Source organism: Pelodiscus sinensis, chromosome 12 (assembly GCF_052426305.1).
Source record: "Pelodiscus sinensis isolate ZL-2025 chromosome 12, ASM5242630v1, whole genome shotgun sequence".
NCBI lineage: Eukaryota > Metazoa > Chordata > Testudines > Trionychidae > Pelodiscus > Pelodiscus sinensis.
In genome coordinates, this window is record NC_143063.1 from 7,013,418 (window position 1) to 7,029,313 (window position 15,896).

A 15,896-nucleotide genomic window follows, 5' to 3' on the forward strand; every position below is an offset into this window, starting at 1 on the left:
AATTCACTCTGCTTCTTCATGCTCCAATGGAGCCCTGGCATTTGATACCAGCTATTTTCCCCTCACTCAACCAGCAACTTCCGTTTTCATGGTTCCCTGCTCCCGGCAGTGCAAGGAAAAGGTTTAGCAGATAATTGATACATTGGGGAATTCCACGCGCCTTCTGGCCTGCTGCCGACATCCATTCCCAGCCCTGGTTTTTCCCACCTCACTTTGTCACGGGACAGGCACGGGGGTGGTAAATACAGCCCGTACACCCACACAATGAAAATTGAAACCACATGTGCAATAAAGGCTGGGAGCTGCAGGCTGCCTCTAGTCCTTGGAATGCTGCTGTTCTGTTAGGAACGACCAGGGAGGGTGCCAAGCATATTATTGAGAAATCGCTCTGCTTAACAGTCTCTGTATTGCTCCCACCGGCTCCTGATCGGCAGAAAATGAAGGGCACGTCTGTTGCTTCTCTTGTGCTGTTAGCCCTGGTGGCAACCTGCAATTTGGACTGCGGCGTTGAAGGTGAGCTGGAGCTGCTTTGAAGTAGAAAGTGCTGAAGGAAAGGGCAGGTTTCCTGGGGTGGTGGGTAAGTGCTGTGAGGCTGCTTTGGAGTGTCATTTCAGAAACAGATTCCTTTCAGAAAGGAACAGCCCAGTGTTCAGAGCATGTGGAATAACCTGTCCAGCAAAGAAATCCAACAAGCCAGGGTGCTAGTCTGTTTGCTAGTCAGGAAAGGGAACAAGAGAGTTTCAGAATCAGACAGACACACACTCTGGGGGTATGCCTACGCTACAGCGTTTTGTTGGAAAAATGGCTGTTTTTCCAACAAAACCTGAGTAATGTCCACACTGCAATCGCGTTCTTTAGAAAGTCAATAGAAAGAACAGGGGTTTTTTTTCCAGCGTTGGTAATCCTCTTTCTGCGAGGAAGAAGCCTTTTTCCAAAAGAGCTCTTTTGGAAAAAGATGTGTGTGGATGGGGAAGAGGGAGTTCTGGATGAGTGAAGGAGTGTGTGGATGAGAAGAGGAAAGAGGAAAAAGCACAGGTGCCCTGGTGGCCACTCTGTCCATAGTAATCACAGCTTAAATGCGAGATAGTATCCATTGTGTGTGGATGCTATCTTTCAATAAAGCAGATCGCTTTTTCGATGGCTTTTGCACTGTGAACACTCTCTTTCAGAAGAAGTTTTTTCGGAAGATCTCTTTCGGAAAAGTTACTTCCGAAAGAAGCCTGCAGTCCAGACATAGCCTGGGTGTCAGATATACACCCAGAGTCACACACACAGCATATATCAGATATTCACCCAGAGTCACACACACAGCATATAACAGATATACACCCAGAGGCAGACAAAAAGAAAACATATGAAAGGACTATAATGATAAACAGATGCTTAAAAACATTGTTGATCAACAGAGCTAGATATTCAGCTGTATTCTAAGCCAGAAAGTGTGTGCATATGGCTGTCCAAATAGCATGCACCCATGTGCACATGTAATTAGGGATAACTGATCCTCTGTGAATTTAGTTACTGCAGTTGTGTGCACACCTATGGTGCATGAGCACATGCTCGTGGTAAGTGCTTGCACTTGTGCAGCCCAGGTGGTGAAAATGTGCCCCATTATCGGCATAAGGAAATTGCAAGAGGCTGGTGACATCTGAATGTGGGTATGAGTCTAGTTTATAAGACATCGAGGGAGTGTGCATACTTGTCTGCCCCTCTCCGTGGTGGGCCACTCCACAGAAATGAATCAGGCTGAAGCCAGCAGGGAGCTATAGAACTGTAAAAGGGTCAGTAGGAAAGGAGGCTGAATTTTTACTGTGGGGCCCCATGGAAGAGCAGGTTTGGAGACTGAGAAACAACAGGGCATTTAGAGCCCTTGGCTGCATAGAACGGCACAATTTAGACTATGCTTTCCCTGGTCTTCTTAGGATTGCAAAAGCTGTGTCCTGCTAGAAGTAGCAGGGATCTCTGTGATACTCCTTGTAGAGGCATTTCACTAATGAGTCACTTTATGAGAGGGGTGGGCAATAATTTTTAATGGGGGCCATGACAAGAGTTGGGTAAGTAGTCGTGGGCTGCACGTCTCTATGGAGGGTTATGGGTCTGGGGCAGAGGTTGGGTTCAGAAGGGAGCTGGGGTAGTGAATTGGGATGCAGGCAGGAGTCTACCCAATGTCCCTGTTGGTCTGTGGGCCAGATCTAGTGGCTTGGAGGGCTGGGTCTGGCCCACGGGCCATATATTGCCTGCCCATGCTTTATGGGCTCTATGGAGGAGTTGACAGAGAGGCTTATCTAAACCCATGATTCTGAGCTATCCTCTTTTCCATCCCAAGAGCTCCCCACCCAACTAACTGGGACCCCATCTAGCAATAGGGCCTGTGCAAGGCAGGGTGGTCCTGACCTCCAGCCCGGGAACCTGGAGAATGAACCATCCTACAGAAGTCTACTATTAAATTCCATAAAATGGTTCAAAAACCCTAGAGAGAGGTTTTCATGTTCTAGTCACTTGTGCAGGCCTTTTCTAGAAGGTTTGGTCTGGCCGATGTGGATGTGCATTGGGTTTTATTTTGCTTTAACTGCATTGGGTTTTCCATTGTTTTAATCTGCTCCCTTTTCATGATACAACTTCTGCTCCTCTTGCTTTGTTCTTGGTCGTAAGGAAGCTGTGGAGGGCCAGCTGGCAGCAGTAAGAGCGTCCCGTGTGTCTCTGACTCTCTTCGTCAGAGAGAGGCGTAAGCTGCCAAGCTGGGATGTGGGCCAGGCTAAGAACTTGTCCAATGCTGTGGGATTTCAGAGCCAGGGTTTTTGCTTGGCCCATGGCAAAGATGGGGGTCGGCGTAGAGTGAGATCCACATTTCTCAGAAAGTGCTGGGCAGGAGAAGGTTCAGACGTGAGATCTGAGTCCTTCCTGTTTCTATTTAAGGGAAGAAGAATAACTGAGAGTCTGATTCCCACAGCTTTGAGCCATAACATGCTGCAATGACCCCAGGGAGGAAGCCCCTGGCTCCGAGCCGGCATACCGTGTAGCTTTCATGGGCACAGCCCCCTTCTTCAGATGACCAGAGTTATGAGTTTAGGATGTGCACACCCAAAATAAATAGGAGAGAGGAAGGGGGGGGGGGAGGGAAAGAAAAAGAAGGGGGGTGGGTGGGAGACAGGGAGCTAGAGGGAATCAGTAAGTATCTGAAGATTGGGTAGTTAAAACGAAGCAGATAAGAATCAAAGTCAATTGATAGTATCCTTCCTGACCTAAGAGTCTACACAAAGAGCTGTTTGCACTTTCAATGGCTGTTAAGTTAGTCGTGTCCCAACCAACTTTCATCATGATTGAGTCCATTAGCATGTGAATTGAATTTGTGGATGAACTCTAATTCCAATGCTTCCTTGTGGATCTGGCTAGTAGAACTGGTTTGTGACAAGACAGCTACTTGAAGATCTTTCAAACAGTGATTCGGAAGATTAAAGTTTCTGTATGTTTCCTTTCCGTATATCTGATTGGTGTCCATTGAGTCTTTCTCGCAGAGACTGTCCAGTTTCTCCAATATATAAAGCAGTGGGGCACTCCTGGCATTTGATGGCATAGATCAAATTACTGGATGTGCCGTCAAATGACCTTTTGATTTGGTAGCCTATGTTATTGGCTCCAGTGATGTATTCGCCAGTATAGATATGTGGTCAGAGTTGGTATCATTTTTAATTGCAGGGCTGGATTCCTGGAGGCTTATGCTGTGATTGTGTGGCTTGGTTACCAGAAAGAATTTGTTTCAGGTTGGGGTGCTGTCTGTAAGCAAGAATAGGCTTTTCTCCCAAGGCCACCCCCTTCTTTTTTTCCCCTCCCCCCTCTTCTTCCCCCTCCTATTTATTTTGGGTGTGCAAACTCATAACTCTGGTCATCTGAAGAAGGGGGCTGTGCCCATGAAAGCTCATGATCCCATCTACATGGTTTGTTAGTCTATAAAGTGCTACCAGACCATTTGTTATTTTTTTCTGTAACAGATTAACTCCTGAAGCTTCCATACTTAGCAAATCACTGTTCCATTAGCACCTCTGGGCAAGACTTTCCACTCTTGTGGTAGCAATAATGAGACAGCTGGCCAGCTTTACTCACACAGCATCACACCTGGAGCTAACCACTGAGCCCTAAAGGCTGCAGAGCGGCTACAGAGCAAGGCTCAGCCAACCCTCAGATACCTGTTGAGAGCAAACAGCCCAACCCCTCTGAGTCATTTCCCCGTTCCAATCACCTCGCCCCTCCCTGTCTGTATATTGCTGTCGGGACGGAAATTCCAGGTCCGTGTGTGCACGGCCAGTAAACACCCACAGCTGGCTCAGGCTGGAGTCTGAGCTGTGGGACCCCACCAGGAGGCAGAGTCCCAGAACCTGGGCTCCAGTCCAATGCAGGTTTTAGCCTTGTAGCCTGAGCCTGAATCACCTGCTGCAGGCCAGTGGCACAGTCTCTCATTCCACTGTAGATGGACCTCATGGGTATGGTGACCATATTCTCTGAACCCAAAATAGGGACACATGAATCACAAAGGGTTTCAATGGTTTCTTTATTTATGGCAGGGCTGGGGAGACGTTTTTGGGCTGGGGGCCACTGGCCCAGGGAAAAATCAGTTGGGGACCACACAAGCGAGAAACAAAACCACTCCAAAAGCTGCTAACCGCCACCGGTGTGGCCCCCTCACTCCTCTGGCATTCCCGCTCCACGGAGTGAATGGAAGGGACACAGGACTGAGGTTCAGGGCTTCCCGTAGGCCAGATTTACTTTTCTGGTGGATGCAGGAGCAGGGTGGGGTTAGGTGTCTGGCCGGGGGAGGTGCAGGAGCAAGGAAAGATGCAGGAGGGGTTTTGGGGAGGGTGTCTGTCCAGAAGGGAGGATGTAGGAGCAAGCTGGCGGTGCGAGGTCTTGGGTGGGGGGGAGGGAGGGAAGGTGAGTGACGGGGATTGGAGTGTGAGGGGGGACACTTACCTGGCTTTGCGCCCCTGATGCTACCATTGGCTGGCCCATGGCAGCAGCAGGGAAAGCCTGCAGCCAGCGCATCACCCAGCAGGGTGGGGGTGGGGAGCTCAGCCTTCCCTTCCTCCCCCACACTGGCGAGAGCACCAGCTCCAGCTCCCTTCTCGGAGGGTGCACTGGTGGGGGTGGGGAGGGGGCTTGTGAAGAAAGCCCCAGGCTGCCCTGCCAGACCCGCTCACGGAGAGTGGCAGACGAGCAGCTCCGTGCGCTCGTCAGTAAGAAATGACCCCGGCCTCGCAGTGATCATCCCAGAAGGAGGCTGCGGGAGGAGCAGGGAAGATGTGGTGATTTGCAGTCTCAGCCGCTCAGCCAGGAGCCGGCAGGGCCCAGCGAGGGGGTGGGGTGCCCGGCGTGGCCACGTGCATGGGGGAAATGCCCTGTGCTGGAACCCAGGCCAGGCTCCCCCATGCGCCTGTGTGGAGCCCATGCACACGGCAGCTGCTCCTCCCATGTCAAGTCTGCGGCAGCCCGGCTGCGAGGGCCCTGCACTGCAGCCACTGCAGGCCGGCCGGGCTCAGGCTTTACTTGCCCACTGCTGGCACAAGTCTCCAGAGAAGGTGCCGCGGGAGCCCCCTGGGAGCCAAGTCCCGCACGCGGGCAGCCCACACAGCCCCCTCAGCTCCCGCCCCAGCGGGGACCCGGCGCCCACTAGCTCCCTGCGTGGGCAGGTGTGGGGTGCCCAGCCTGCAATGCCCCCCTTGGAGGGGTGAGCGCTGCCTCTTGCTGCCTGCAGTACTGCTCAGAGCCGCAGCTCGGCCCAACCTCCCGCTGCATCAGGCGCCTGATCCCGGCCCAGTGCCAAGAGCCGAAATAGGCCCGCTCCAGCCACCACTATCCCAGCGGGGGAGGGGGGAGCTGAGCTCAAGCCGTGGACCCTGGACCGCACTGTTAGAGCCGCAGGGCAGAGCCAGCGCTCAGCGCAGAGCCGGGAATCAGCTGATTTCCAGCTCAGCTGGCGCCGTCTCTTCCTTTTAAAGCTGAGAGACCTCGCGTGGCTCTTACTAAGTGTAACGGGCAGAGGGGCAGCGGGCTCTCGTGGAGGGGCTGTGAGGGGAAGGTGGCCGCTTACATGCTGCTGCTTTACCCGTGCGGCTCCCAGACTACCTGCCCGCAGAGCAGAGGGCCAGAGGTCAGGCACCGCTCCCACCGCTCCTGTTGGCTGGGTTCCAGAGCAGCGGGAAAACCCTTTAGGGAGGTCCCTGCACACCTGAGTTGCCCTGGGAGGCGGAGGGGGAGGGGAAATAGCAGTGCACAGCTGCTACTAGCAGGGCTGCTGTTTCTGGGACATTTTCAGTGTTTGCGGGGACACCGGGACAGGGGATTGAAATTAGGGACTGTCCTGGATTTTCCAGGATATATGGCCACCGTACTCATTGGCCATATTCTGCCCTCCCCCCACCTAGTTCCTGTGGAAAAACACTTCACTCTGTGAGTGTCTCCATTGCCAAAGGGTTACTCTGAGCACTGCTCTCTGAGGCCACAGCACGTGGCCCTGGCTGTCGACTGTTTGATGCCTCCTTTGTACTTTTACTTACCACAGCAAATATTTGTGTAACTTCCCTGAAATGGAAGAAACCAGCCCCCTCGCCCTTTGGCTGTTTGGAGTAGTGTGTAATTCATTAACTCACGGCTTGTCTCTACTACGCAGCAGATCGATGCTGCAGCGATGGATCCACAGGCAGTCGATTTATTGTGTCTGCTTAGATTCAATAAGTTGACCTCTGAGCGCTCCTGTCAACTCTGGGTACTGTACCAGGACGAGAAGAGTAGCCAGAATTGACAGGAGAGCATCCCCCACCAACCTTGCTGCACCCAAGATGCTGCAGTAAATGCAGCAGCTTCATTGACACTATTTACATGCTGAAGTCATTTAAATTAGATCGACGGGGGGAAGAGGGGAGACTTAGCGTAGACAAGGCCTAATTCACAGTCATGGATAGAGAACTCCAGAAAAAAATACCATACGGAAGTTACTGGGAGGAAGCAATGATTGTTATTGATCTACAAGGACCATGGATAACATGTCAATCCAAACAAGGGATTTTGTTTTACCTGGTATGATGAATAGGAGGAGTACTGGCCAGCACCAGTGACTAAAGGGTTAAGCTCAGGTAGCTATCAAGGGTGTTGGCAGGGAGCCAGAAGAACCAATGGGGACACAGTGCTGAAATGTAAAATCCTGCTGCTTTTGTCTTGTGTGAGTTCTCAGGTAAGGGCTGGAGGGAGGAGATGCAGCAATCAGAATTACCGTGCGTACAAGGAATATTGGGGATGGGAGTGAACTGGGCCTTGAAGTACAGATCAGCACAGATTGTGAGTACAGAGAGGAATGTATGTTTAATCGCAATCAGGGTATTTTTCTTTATTTTGGTTGTTTGGTTAAATGTGTCTGTGTGAGTCTCTGCCTTCCCTCCCCCATCCACTATCTAAGAGCATACCCAGAGATTTCCTCTGTGTTTCCATTTGTTTTACTCAGTTTCTCTGTAAGACCTAGAATCCAAGGATGCTTTCTCAAATACAGCTTTTTGTTTTGTTAATAAAATCACCTTTTTTAAGGCAATGACTTGAGTCTTGTGACCTGGAAAGAAACAGGAGGTCTGTCTGCGCATGTGTGTCTGCCTGCCTCAGACTAAGAGGTCAGCTACTAGAGACTGTGGTTTGATTTCTCTTGGTTTTTCACTCTCTCTTGTAGTAAAGGAGTTTGAGGTAACCCCGGGAACAAGTCCAAGTGTTTTCTGCCTGGGTTCAAGGAGAAAGGGGTTTTCTTTTGTTTCACTTGGTGGTAGGAGCTACCCCTCCAAAAGTCAGTGAATTTGTGACTCTGGGGAGTTTGTGGAAGCAGAGCCTATAGAGGCAAGGTATCTGTGGTCTCTTGCGGGCCCCCACCTTCTGCACTCAGAGTGTCAGAGTGGGGAACCGCCCTGACACCTGGCAAAGAGCAGTGCTTGATTAAAGAGTGACTCTGTAAGAGTAATATTGAGGGGCTTGGACTTTATACCCTCCAATCTGAGAGCAGCAGAAGATCACTGCGTAAGCTCGTCTTGTTCATCAACAGGTGATCCAACCCAAGGTATCACCTCACCCACCTTGTCTCCTGAGAGCAGATTTGTTCAGTTACACATCAAATGCTGATGGCCTGGACCCCAGATGGTAGAAATCACTCCTGCTCTTGACTGCCAGGGGCCATGCTGAGTCAGACCCATGGGGAATCTTTCAATGCTATGTGATCCAGAATAGATTCCAACGCCTCCGTTCTGTCATGACTCTGCAGAGCCTAAGATAAAACAGGAACTTGCCGATAAGGGCTCTAACTCCAGAGCACACAGTGAAAAACAATGCTTGATTGTGAAACCCTGTTTATATTGGACAGCCGGTAAGTAGCTCATTGAGGTCAATGGGGTTGTTTGCATGAATAAACTCTCCCCAGTGCAAGGAAGGACGGCACCAATTGGCCCATAGTGAGTGGGGTGCTATTTTTACAGTTGTTTTGCAGCATCACGTTTCCCGTAACCATGGGCGCGTCTAGACTACATGGCTCTGTCTACGGAGACATGTAGATTTATTTGTTTGGCAAAGGGAAATGAAGCTGTGATTTGAATAATCGCAGCTTCATTTAAATTTAAATGGCTGCCCCACTCTGCCGATCAGCTCTTTGTCGGCAGATCAGGGCAGCCTGGGCGCTCCCCTGTAGACATGAAAGCCCTTTATCGACCTCCCTGGTAAACCTCATCCTACGAGGCATAATGGGGAGGTCAATAAACGGCTTTCAGGTCGGCAGGGGAACGTCCAGACTAGCGCACGAGCCGACAAACAGCTGATCAGCTGTTTGTCATCTCAGCGCGGCAGCCATGTAAATTTAAATGAAGCCACGATTATTTAAATCGCGGCTTCATTTCCCTTTGCTGATCAGCCTAATCTACATGACTCCATCGATGGAGCCATGTAGGTTAGATACATCCCATGTCATAAAACTTACCTGTGATGTGTCTACAGCTCTCATGCGAATAGCTAGGCACGGGCAATAGTTAGGAGAAAACTCATAGATGTTCTCCAGACGTGTTGTCTTTGCACCGTTCCCCAGATTTCAGCGAGACCTCCGAGTACATCTGCAGAGCAGCTGGGACGGTGCTGCCTAACTTGGGTAGTATATGTGCGCATGTGAGCTCTGCTCGAGCTAGAGCATCAAAAACTGTGTGGCACAAAGGCCTTCTCAGGCTAGCTGCCCGAGTCCACATCTGCCCAACCCCATGGGACGTACTTGGACGCCACAGCCACATGGCTATGTTTAGCATACGCACTGAAGTGGAGCTAGCACCTCTACATCTATTTCTCCGGGGAGCACCCTCCCATCTGCTTTGAAGGCCTGGCCTCCATGACCAGGGGCACCTATGTTAAAGCCTAGCGGGGCAGGAGGGGTGGGCGTTTGTTTGGAGGCAGGCTTTGGAGGAGAAAGGCGATTGTTTGCAGCTTCATTACATCCAGAGCATGAGCTGTTACTTATGGTGTTTTTTTTTCTTTTTTGCTGTAGCACAACCCAAAGCACATGTGGAGTGCAAAAAGATATGTACGAAATTTTCAAAAAAAATACCCCAGGCACTGCTGAAGTCCTATATGAGGCCAGAACCATCATGTTCTAAAGCTGTTGTCATGTAAGTATTTTCCCACCATGTGGTGTTTTTTAAATATTGAATTCAGAAAGGATTAATTGAATTTACAACTCTGAGAATAAATAGGTCACAATCCTACAAAGACCCTTGTTTTGGTGCAAAGCACATTATGGAAACTGCCTACTGGACTCAAAAAAGATTAGGGTCTCATTGTGTTAAGTACTGTATATGTAACTGTCCCTGGGGGATTTGAACCTGAGATCTCTGTGTAGGAGCCTCGACAGCCTGAGCTATAAAGCCAGCAGGCTTTCAGCTTAGGCTGTCGTGCTCACTTGCTCTTATCACTCACTGTAAATGGTCAAAGCGACACTACATGGGATAGTGAACCACTCTAAGGCTATGTCTACACTACGGGGGGTTTCTGGGAGATATCCCAGAAAAACTCTGCTGCATCTTGGGAACACATCTGCTCTTCCTCTTTTTTTTGCGGAATAGCAGATGCGCTTTTTTGGAATGCCTGTCTTCCTCAGTCCACGAGGAAGAAGGGCTGTTCCGAAAGAGAAGGCTTTTCCAAAATTAGGCCCAGTGTAGATGAGCCAAATTTTGGAAAAGCTTCTTCTGAAAAAATTACTGGAAAAAGGTTTGCGAATTGCAGAGCGCAATTTGTGTACCTTTTCCCGAGAAATCGTTGTATCTAGACATAGGCTAAGTGTGGGGGGTACACATGCAGACTTAGTGAGGCTGTCCCTGCCTTGAACAGTTTGCAAGCTAAACAGACCAGATGGGCAAAGGGCAGAACAAAGGCAAGATTATGAGCCCTGTTTTGCAGGTAGGGGACCAAGGCTTGTCCACACCTACAGCGCTGCAGCAGCGTTGCCGTTGTGCTTAGGGAAGATGCTGCCCGGAGGGAGCCCACCTCCTTGAGAGGCGGTAGCTTCGTCTGTGGGCGAAGGCCACCCTTGGGCACAGCGCTGTCTACACCCGGAGTTAGGGGTGTAGTTATCCTGACAAAAACTCACCCCTGACCAGGGAAAGCGGACGTTCTCCGAACAACTGCAGAGTCTGAACCCCTTAGCTCTAGCCCGGAAAGCTGAGTTCTGTTCCCTGGTTGGCCAGTGGCCTGCCTCTGTCCCTCCCACTCTTGATCCGCTTTGTGCATTCAGATCATAGGCCTCTTACTTGGACCATGGCCTGCACACGTACAACACCAAGCACAGGGGAGCCAGGAGCTCAGGAGGGGCCTGTAGCTGCTAAGTAATAAATAACGACCTGGCGGCAGTGAGGCCCAAGAATGGAGCCCTGTGACATTAGCAGCCATTTTACAAGCCTGACTGTGCTTTAGGAGTTACAGTCTGGCCATGCTCACATTCTGCTTGGAGGCAAAATTCCCTCCAGTTTCAGTGGGATCAGGATCCGACCCGATAGGTGATTACACGGTCAGCCCCTTAAACTTCATTTCAACGTCCTCAGGATATAATTGCGTCAGCTGCTCCATTTAAAAATAATTACTTTGCCAGTGAATGGGAAAAGGAAAGTCTATCCTCAGGAAACGGTTCGTCAGATCAAAGGATGATTCAAACGCCCAACTGATTAGATCCCTATTGCCTGCATTTCTACCCACAAAAGATGGCTCTGTTTAACTTTCAGGCGGCAATGGGAAATTTAATTTCACTAGTTTCTGCCAGGGTGGCATGAGCTTCCCAGGGCTGCGATCATCCAGGCTTTGGGTTTTTATCAGCTCTTCCTTTCTGTTTCTGGTGATTGTTGCCATTTCTGTTCTCCCTTCAGATTTGTGACGCAGAAGTCTAAGGAGTTCTGTGCAGATCCAGAGGAGAGCTGGGTGCAGGAAGCAGTCCGACGGCTAGACCAGACAAGTGCCCCTCAGGATCCACCCCCCTCAAGCACGGTCTCTTCTGCAGCTGTGCCAGAAGACATAGGCGATTTAGAGAGACTCATTGGTGGCACTGCCTCTGTCCCAAGACAGGCCGGTGTTTTAACCAGTCCCATTCCTGGGGCTGGCACAACAGTCTCACAAGCAGTACATGGTTCTGGTGTGAGGACAGAGGAGCCCAACACCTCCACATTGATTGTGCAAGAGGCCATGAGTTCCTCTGCCACACCCTCCTCAGCATTAAACGAGACGGGTCCTCCATCTACTATCTATACTGAGCCTACTGCCAATGGCAGCAAGGGTTCCATGAGATCTGTAGACTCTGCAAACAAGTCCACAGATTCTGCCATGAGTCCAGCTACTGAGGTATCTGCCACCGTCCCCAGTAGATTCATTGCAGATCCCACCACTGCCGTCAAACGACCTGAGAGTCCCACAGGACCGACATACAAATCTAGTAGAAATCAAACAGCTGATGTACTTGCCAGTGCTCCTAGTGCGTTTACTGCAGATGCTACAGCCGTTGTAAATGGCACGGAGATTGCGGAGTTATCCCCTGCATTCCTGACAACAACGGCTCCACTAGAATCGGTTCCCAGCAAGCCTGCTATAGGCCTTGAATCTCTGGGACAGGCCAGTGAGAACTCTACCAGGAAACCCACAACTGTTCTGAAAGGTACTGCTGATGCCACCAGAGGTTCCACTGCCCAACCCACACCTCCTGGAGGGGACACGGGTTCTGTCAGCCACAGGAGTGGTGATGAAAGAGACACTGTTCATGAGTCTATGGCTGGAGCCAGCCCAGCTAACTACTTATCTACTGTAGGCAGGGAAGGTCCTCCTTATTCTTCTCCTGAATCCATTTCACCCCCAGGAACTCTGGTCTTTTCCTTCACAGGATTCCTACATCAGAACAGAGCACAAGGGGCTTCAGCATCACCAGATGTTCTCGTGGAGTCTACACCCAGCTTTTTGTCTGCATCCCGGACCCACACCCTTAGCCTCGTTTTGCTGGGGAGTGTTCTGTGTATATGCAGCGCTGCTTTATGGATGTATTTAAAGTCCAGAGTCTTCCCTGGAGAGCCTACTAAGGAAATGGTACAACTGTTGCGTATTCATCAGCAGGGCTCTCGAATTAATGACTATGCCATGGAAGATGTCTGAATTTGTCATGGCATGGACTTGGGTTTCTCTTGCTCTTAGGTGGACTCTGGGATGTTATTCTAACTGGGAGCAGGGAGGTTAAACCTGGCACTAATCAGGTTTATATTGGACTAAGCCAAACCCTCCCCCCAAAACCCAATGCAAGATAAATGGGCCAAGGCAGGGAGCTGCCAAGGAAAGTCATAGCTTCTGATTGGCAGGCAAAGAACCAAGCCAAACCACACAGGGAGCCAAGGGCAGTGTGTTGAGGATGAGCTACTTGCCTTCTCTCTTGCATCACTGGATGCCACCGTAACAAACTTGTGCTGTGCGCCAGACAGTGGCAAGACATGTTTTGAGCTGGTACTGGAATAGTTGCCCAGGGAAAGCCCATCCGAGGTGCTGCCAAGCTGAACGTTATGCACCCCAAACCCGTCTGTCTGTTACTTCATGCCCTGCATCTCTGGGGGCCTCTGTGGTGCCATTCTGTTCCCATCTGTTTGAAGGATCCCTGCTTGTCTCTGCAGCTGTTCCAGTCCTCAAGGGCAAGTGCTAACTGTTAGCAGCTCTGACCGGTTTGTGTCGTTTTCCAACGTGGTGGCCCCAAGTCAGGCCTCTGGATCCAGATTTAGGAAGCTAATTGTCCACTGCAGGCAACTAAGAATCAGCACCTAGTGACTTAATTTTCACAATTGTTAAGCACCCGCGACTTGGCACGGGTGAAGATTCACACCCTGGTTGTCTAAAGCAGGAATTACAGTGTCTACTGTGGATTTAGGGATTAACATTAGGCACCTACATTATAAAACTGGACTCGTTGCTAATCAGCTCTCTCCTCCAGCTGCTGTCCCTAGCCCTACCAGTTCCCAGCACAGGTGGGATGTTATAGAACAGAGGCCTGCAGTCGTATACATAAAAAAGAGCCATTGTGAGACATAGAAACCAAACAAGCCCCCAGACACTAAGCATCTAGGGATTCTTCTATGGATGTGGACTCTGCTTGGTGAGCCATTCTGCTGGACAGTTACAAAAGACAATGTCTGGGGAATTCACTCTCCGCGTGCTGAGTAACTGCTGGCAATACACATGGGGCGTAGAAACAGGCCTGTCTAATTGTGTGTTGTCTCTGGCAGGAAAGTGTAAAACTCCTACATTAGTGCACCAGTATGTGTCTCTGTAACAAGCGTACATAGAGCAGCAATCAGCATGGTATTACAGCACTGTAAAGCTACTAGGGAAGAGATTTTGAATGCAAATGGCTATTGATTTTCATACATTTAGACATTGCAGAATCTAATTCTGGGGATATTTCATCCTGTGGGCCAGATCCTGAAGGTCATTTACTCCATTTTACTCACTCAGGACAAATTCCCCAGGAACTCAGCAGGACTTTTGCAGGAAATTGCGCTGCTGTCTAGACACACCCCTACAGACTAACACAGCTACCCCCTGAAACTCTTATGCACACAGCTGAACAAGCCAACCACAGCGGATTCTGTACTCCTGGTACAGACATGGCAGAGGTGACGAGGGTTCCCCAATTAAGAACCAGCAGACATACTGCGGGGGACCTCTGAGCAGCCATCAGGTTGCACCCAGAAGCTGGGCCGATGGGATTCAGCCCAACGATATTTTTGCTTGTAATCCAGATCCCTTCCCCTTGGCTGTTGGTTTTGTAGAAGGGGCTGGAAGTAACTTGGAACAAGAGCTTCAGGGTGTGATGGGATCTGGTTGGTACTTGAGTGGTGAAACAGCCGGATCCCTCCATTTCAGCGGGGGGCCACGCCCGCCCCAGAGGAGATCCGCACAGGGCAGGGGCGAGCAGCATGGCCCCAGCGGGAGAGCAGCGGCAGCCCAGTACACGAGCCACCCCCCCCCTCCGGCCCACACTCACCCGTGCGGGGGCACTGCTTGCACCACTTTCCCACTCAGGGCTGCACGCAGCCGTCCGGCGCAGGACAAGGCAGCCGGGGGGTCCTTGGGGCAGCCCCCCGGCCGGTGGAGCGGTGGGATTACTGCCACCCACCGACAGGAGAGTAATTCTGCCACCGCCGATATCAGAGGGGGATTTCTGGGGCAGGCCTGGAGCTGTTACAGCTTTCAGCCTGCTGCTTTCTATGCACAGCGGTCCCCTGGCAGGGGCAGGAGGACTGTTGCACTGGGGCGGCGGGGCTGCATTTACAAGAAAAGCGCCAGGCGACAGGGAGCAGCGCCTGCCCTGTGAATGTGTCGGACGCTGTTTATATTTTTGTAAGAAAACAACAATAAAATCCTGTGAGAAAGGTCGATGTCGTTAGTTGTGCTCAGATGAATGATTCAAATCCAAGTCGCAAGGCAAATGCCAGAATTAAGGAGAAGTGAACTGGGACTTCAATAACCTGGGCGAAATTGTGGCCCCATTGATACCAATGGCAAAGCTCCCATTGATTTCACTGGGGCTATGGCTGTGCCCCGGGTTTTTGAATTTCATGGACCACATGCTGCCCAAGGGCTTTGCACAGAACGTGCTCTCTTGCAAGACCCGCATTCCTGCTTCTGGCAAGGCAGGACTGAAGGCCGAGGGACCATTTCTTTCCTCAGCAAAAGGTCCTGGCCCCATTCGGTTCCAGAAATGGGTCACAGTCCAAGGAAGTTTTCATTGACCCACACCGGTTGCCCAATCCCCATTCTACCCAGCCAGTCAGGCCCTGGACCTCTGCTTACAAGTCACGTTATTTCACCAAGGGCTCCCCTAGCAGGAGTTTGTGCTCTCCTGCAGCTTGGCTCAGGCCACTAAGCTTCCGTTTGCAGAAGGGGGGAGCCCCTTGGAGCCCCTGGAGGTCAGTTCTCCTGCAGTAGAATACGGTGCTAGCGCCACACAGACAAGTGTGCTGGGGGCCCACCAGTGACTGTTGTTTCCAGGCAGACGGGCACCACAGACATGGCCGCCAGTGGTCCCTGATCTCAGGAAGTGCTGTGCGGCTTCCTGCCTTGCCCGGTGAGCGTCCGAGGAAGCGAGAGCTGCTGATCACGTATTTCAGCATTCTCCAAAGAAGACAACACAGAGCGGAGCCTGGCCAAGGCCGGGTGTGGCTCAGTGTCACTTCCCTGCTGCTTCTGGGTATCACCCGACTGAGAGAGATGGAGTCAGAAAGAGGAAGGTTCCAAATTGACCTTTTCTACTCCTTTCTGGTTTTGCCTTCTTTCCATCTGCCTGGCTTGCACAGCCCTGCCTTGTATAGCACTGCCTCGCACTGCCCTGC

The 15,896-nt window shown here is 51.0% G+C and overlaps 1 protein-coding gene across 3 annotated transcripts in view; it reads left to right on the forward strand.

The window, feature by feature from the left end:
• Positions 1-226: 226 nt before the first annotated feature.
• Positions 227-15,896, forward strand: part of CX3CL1 (C-X3-C motif chemokine ligand 1) — a 42,202-nt gene continuing 26,532 nt past the window's right edge. The window contains exons 1-3 of one of the 3 annotated variants that reach the window (XM_075940368.2): positions 227-513; positions 9,542-9,662; positions 11,409-14,940. In XM_075940368.2, the coding sequence (XP_075796483.2) occupies positions 282-513; positions 9,542-9,662; positions 11,409-12,675 (1,620 nt within the window). In that variant the 5' untranslated portion in view covers positions 227-281 and the 3' untranslated portion in view covers positions 12,676-14,940. Of the gene's footprint in view, positions 514-4,960; positions 7,327-9,541; positions 9,663-11,408; positions 14,941-15,896 lie in introns of those variants that run through there. The other 2 variants (XM_075940369.2, XR_016350490.1) reach the window with 2 other exon arrangements.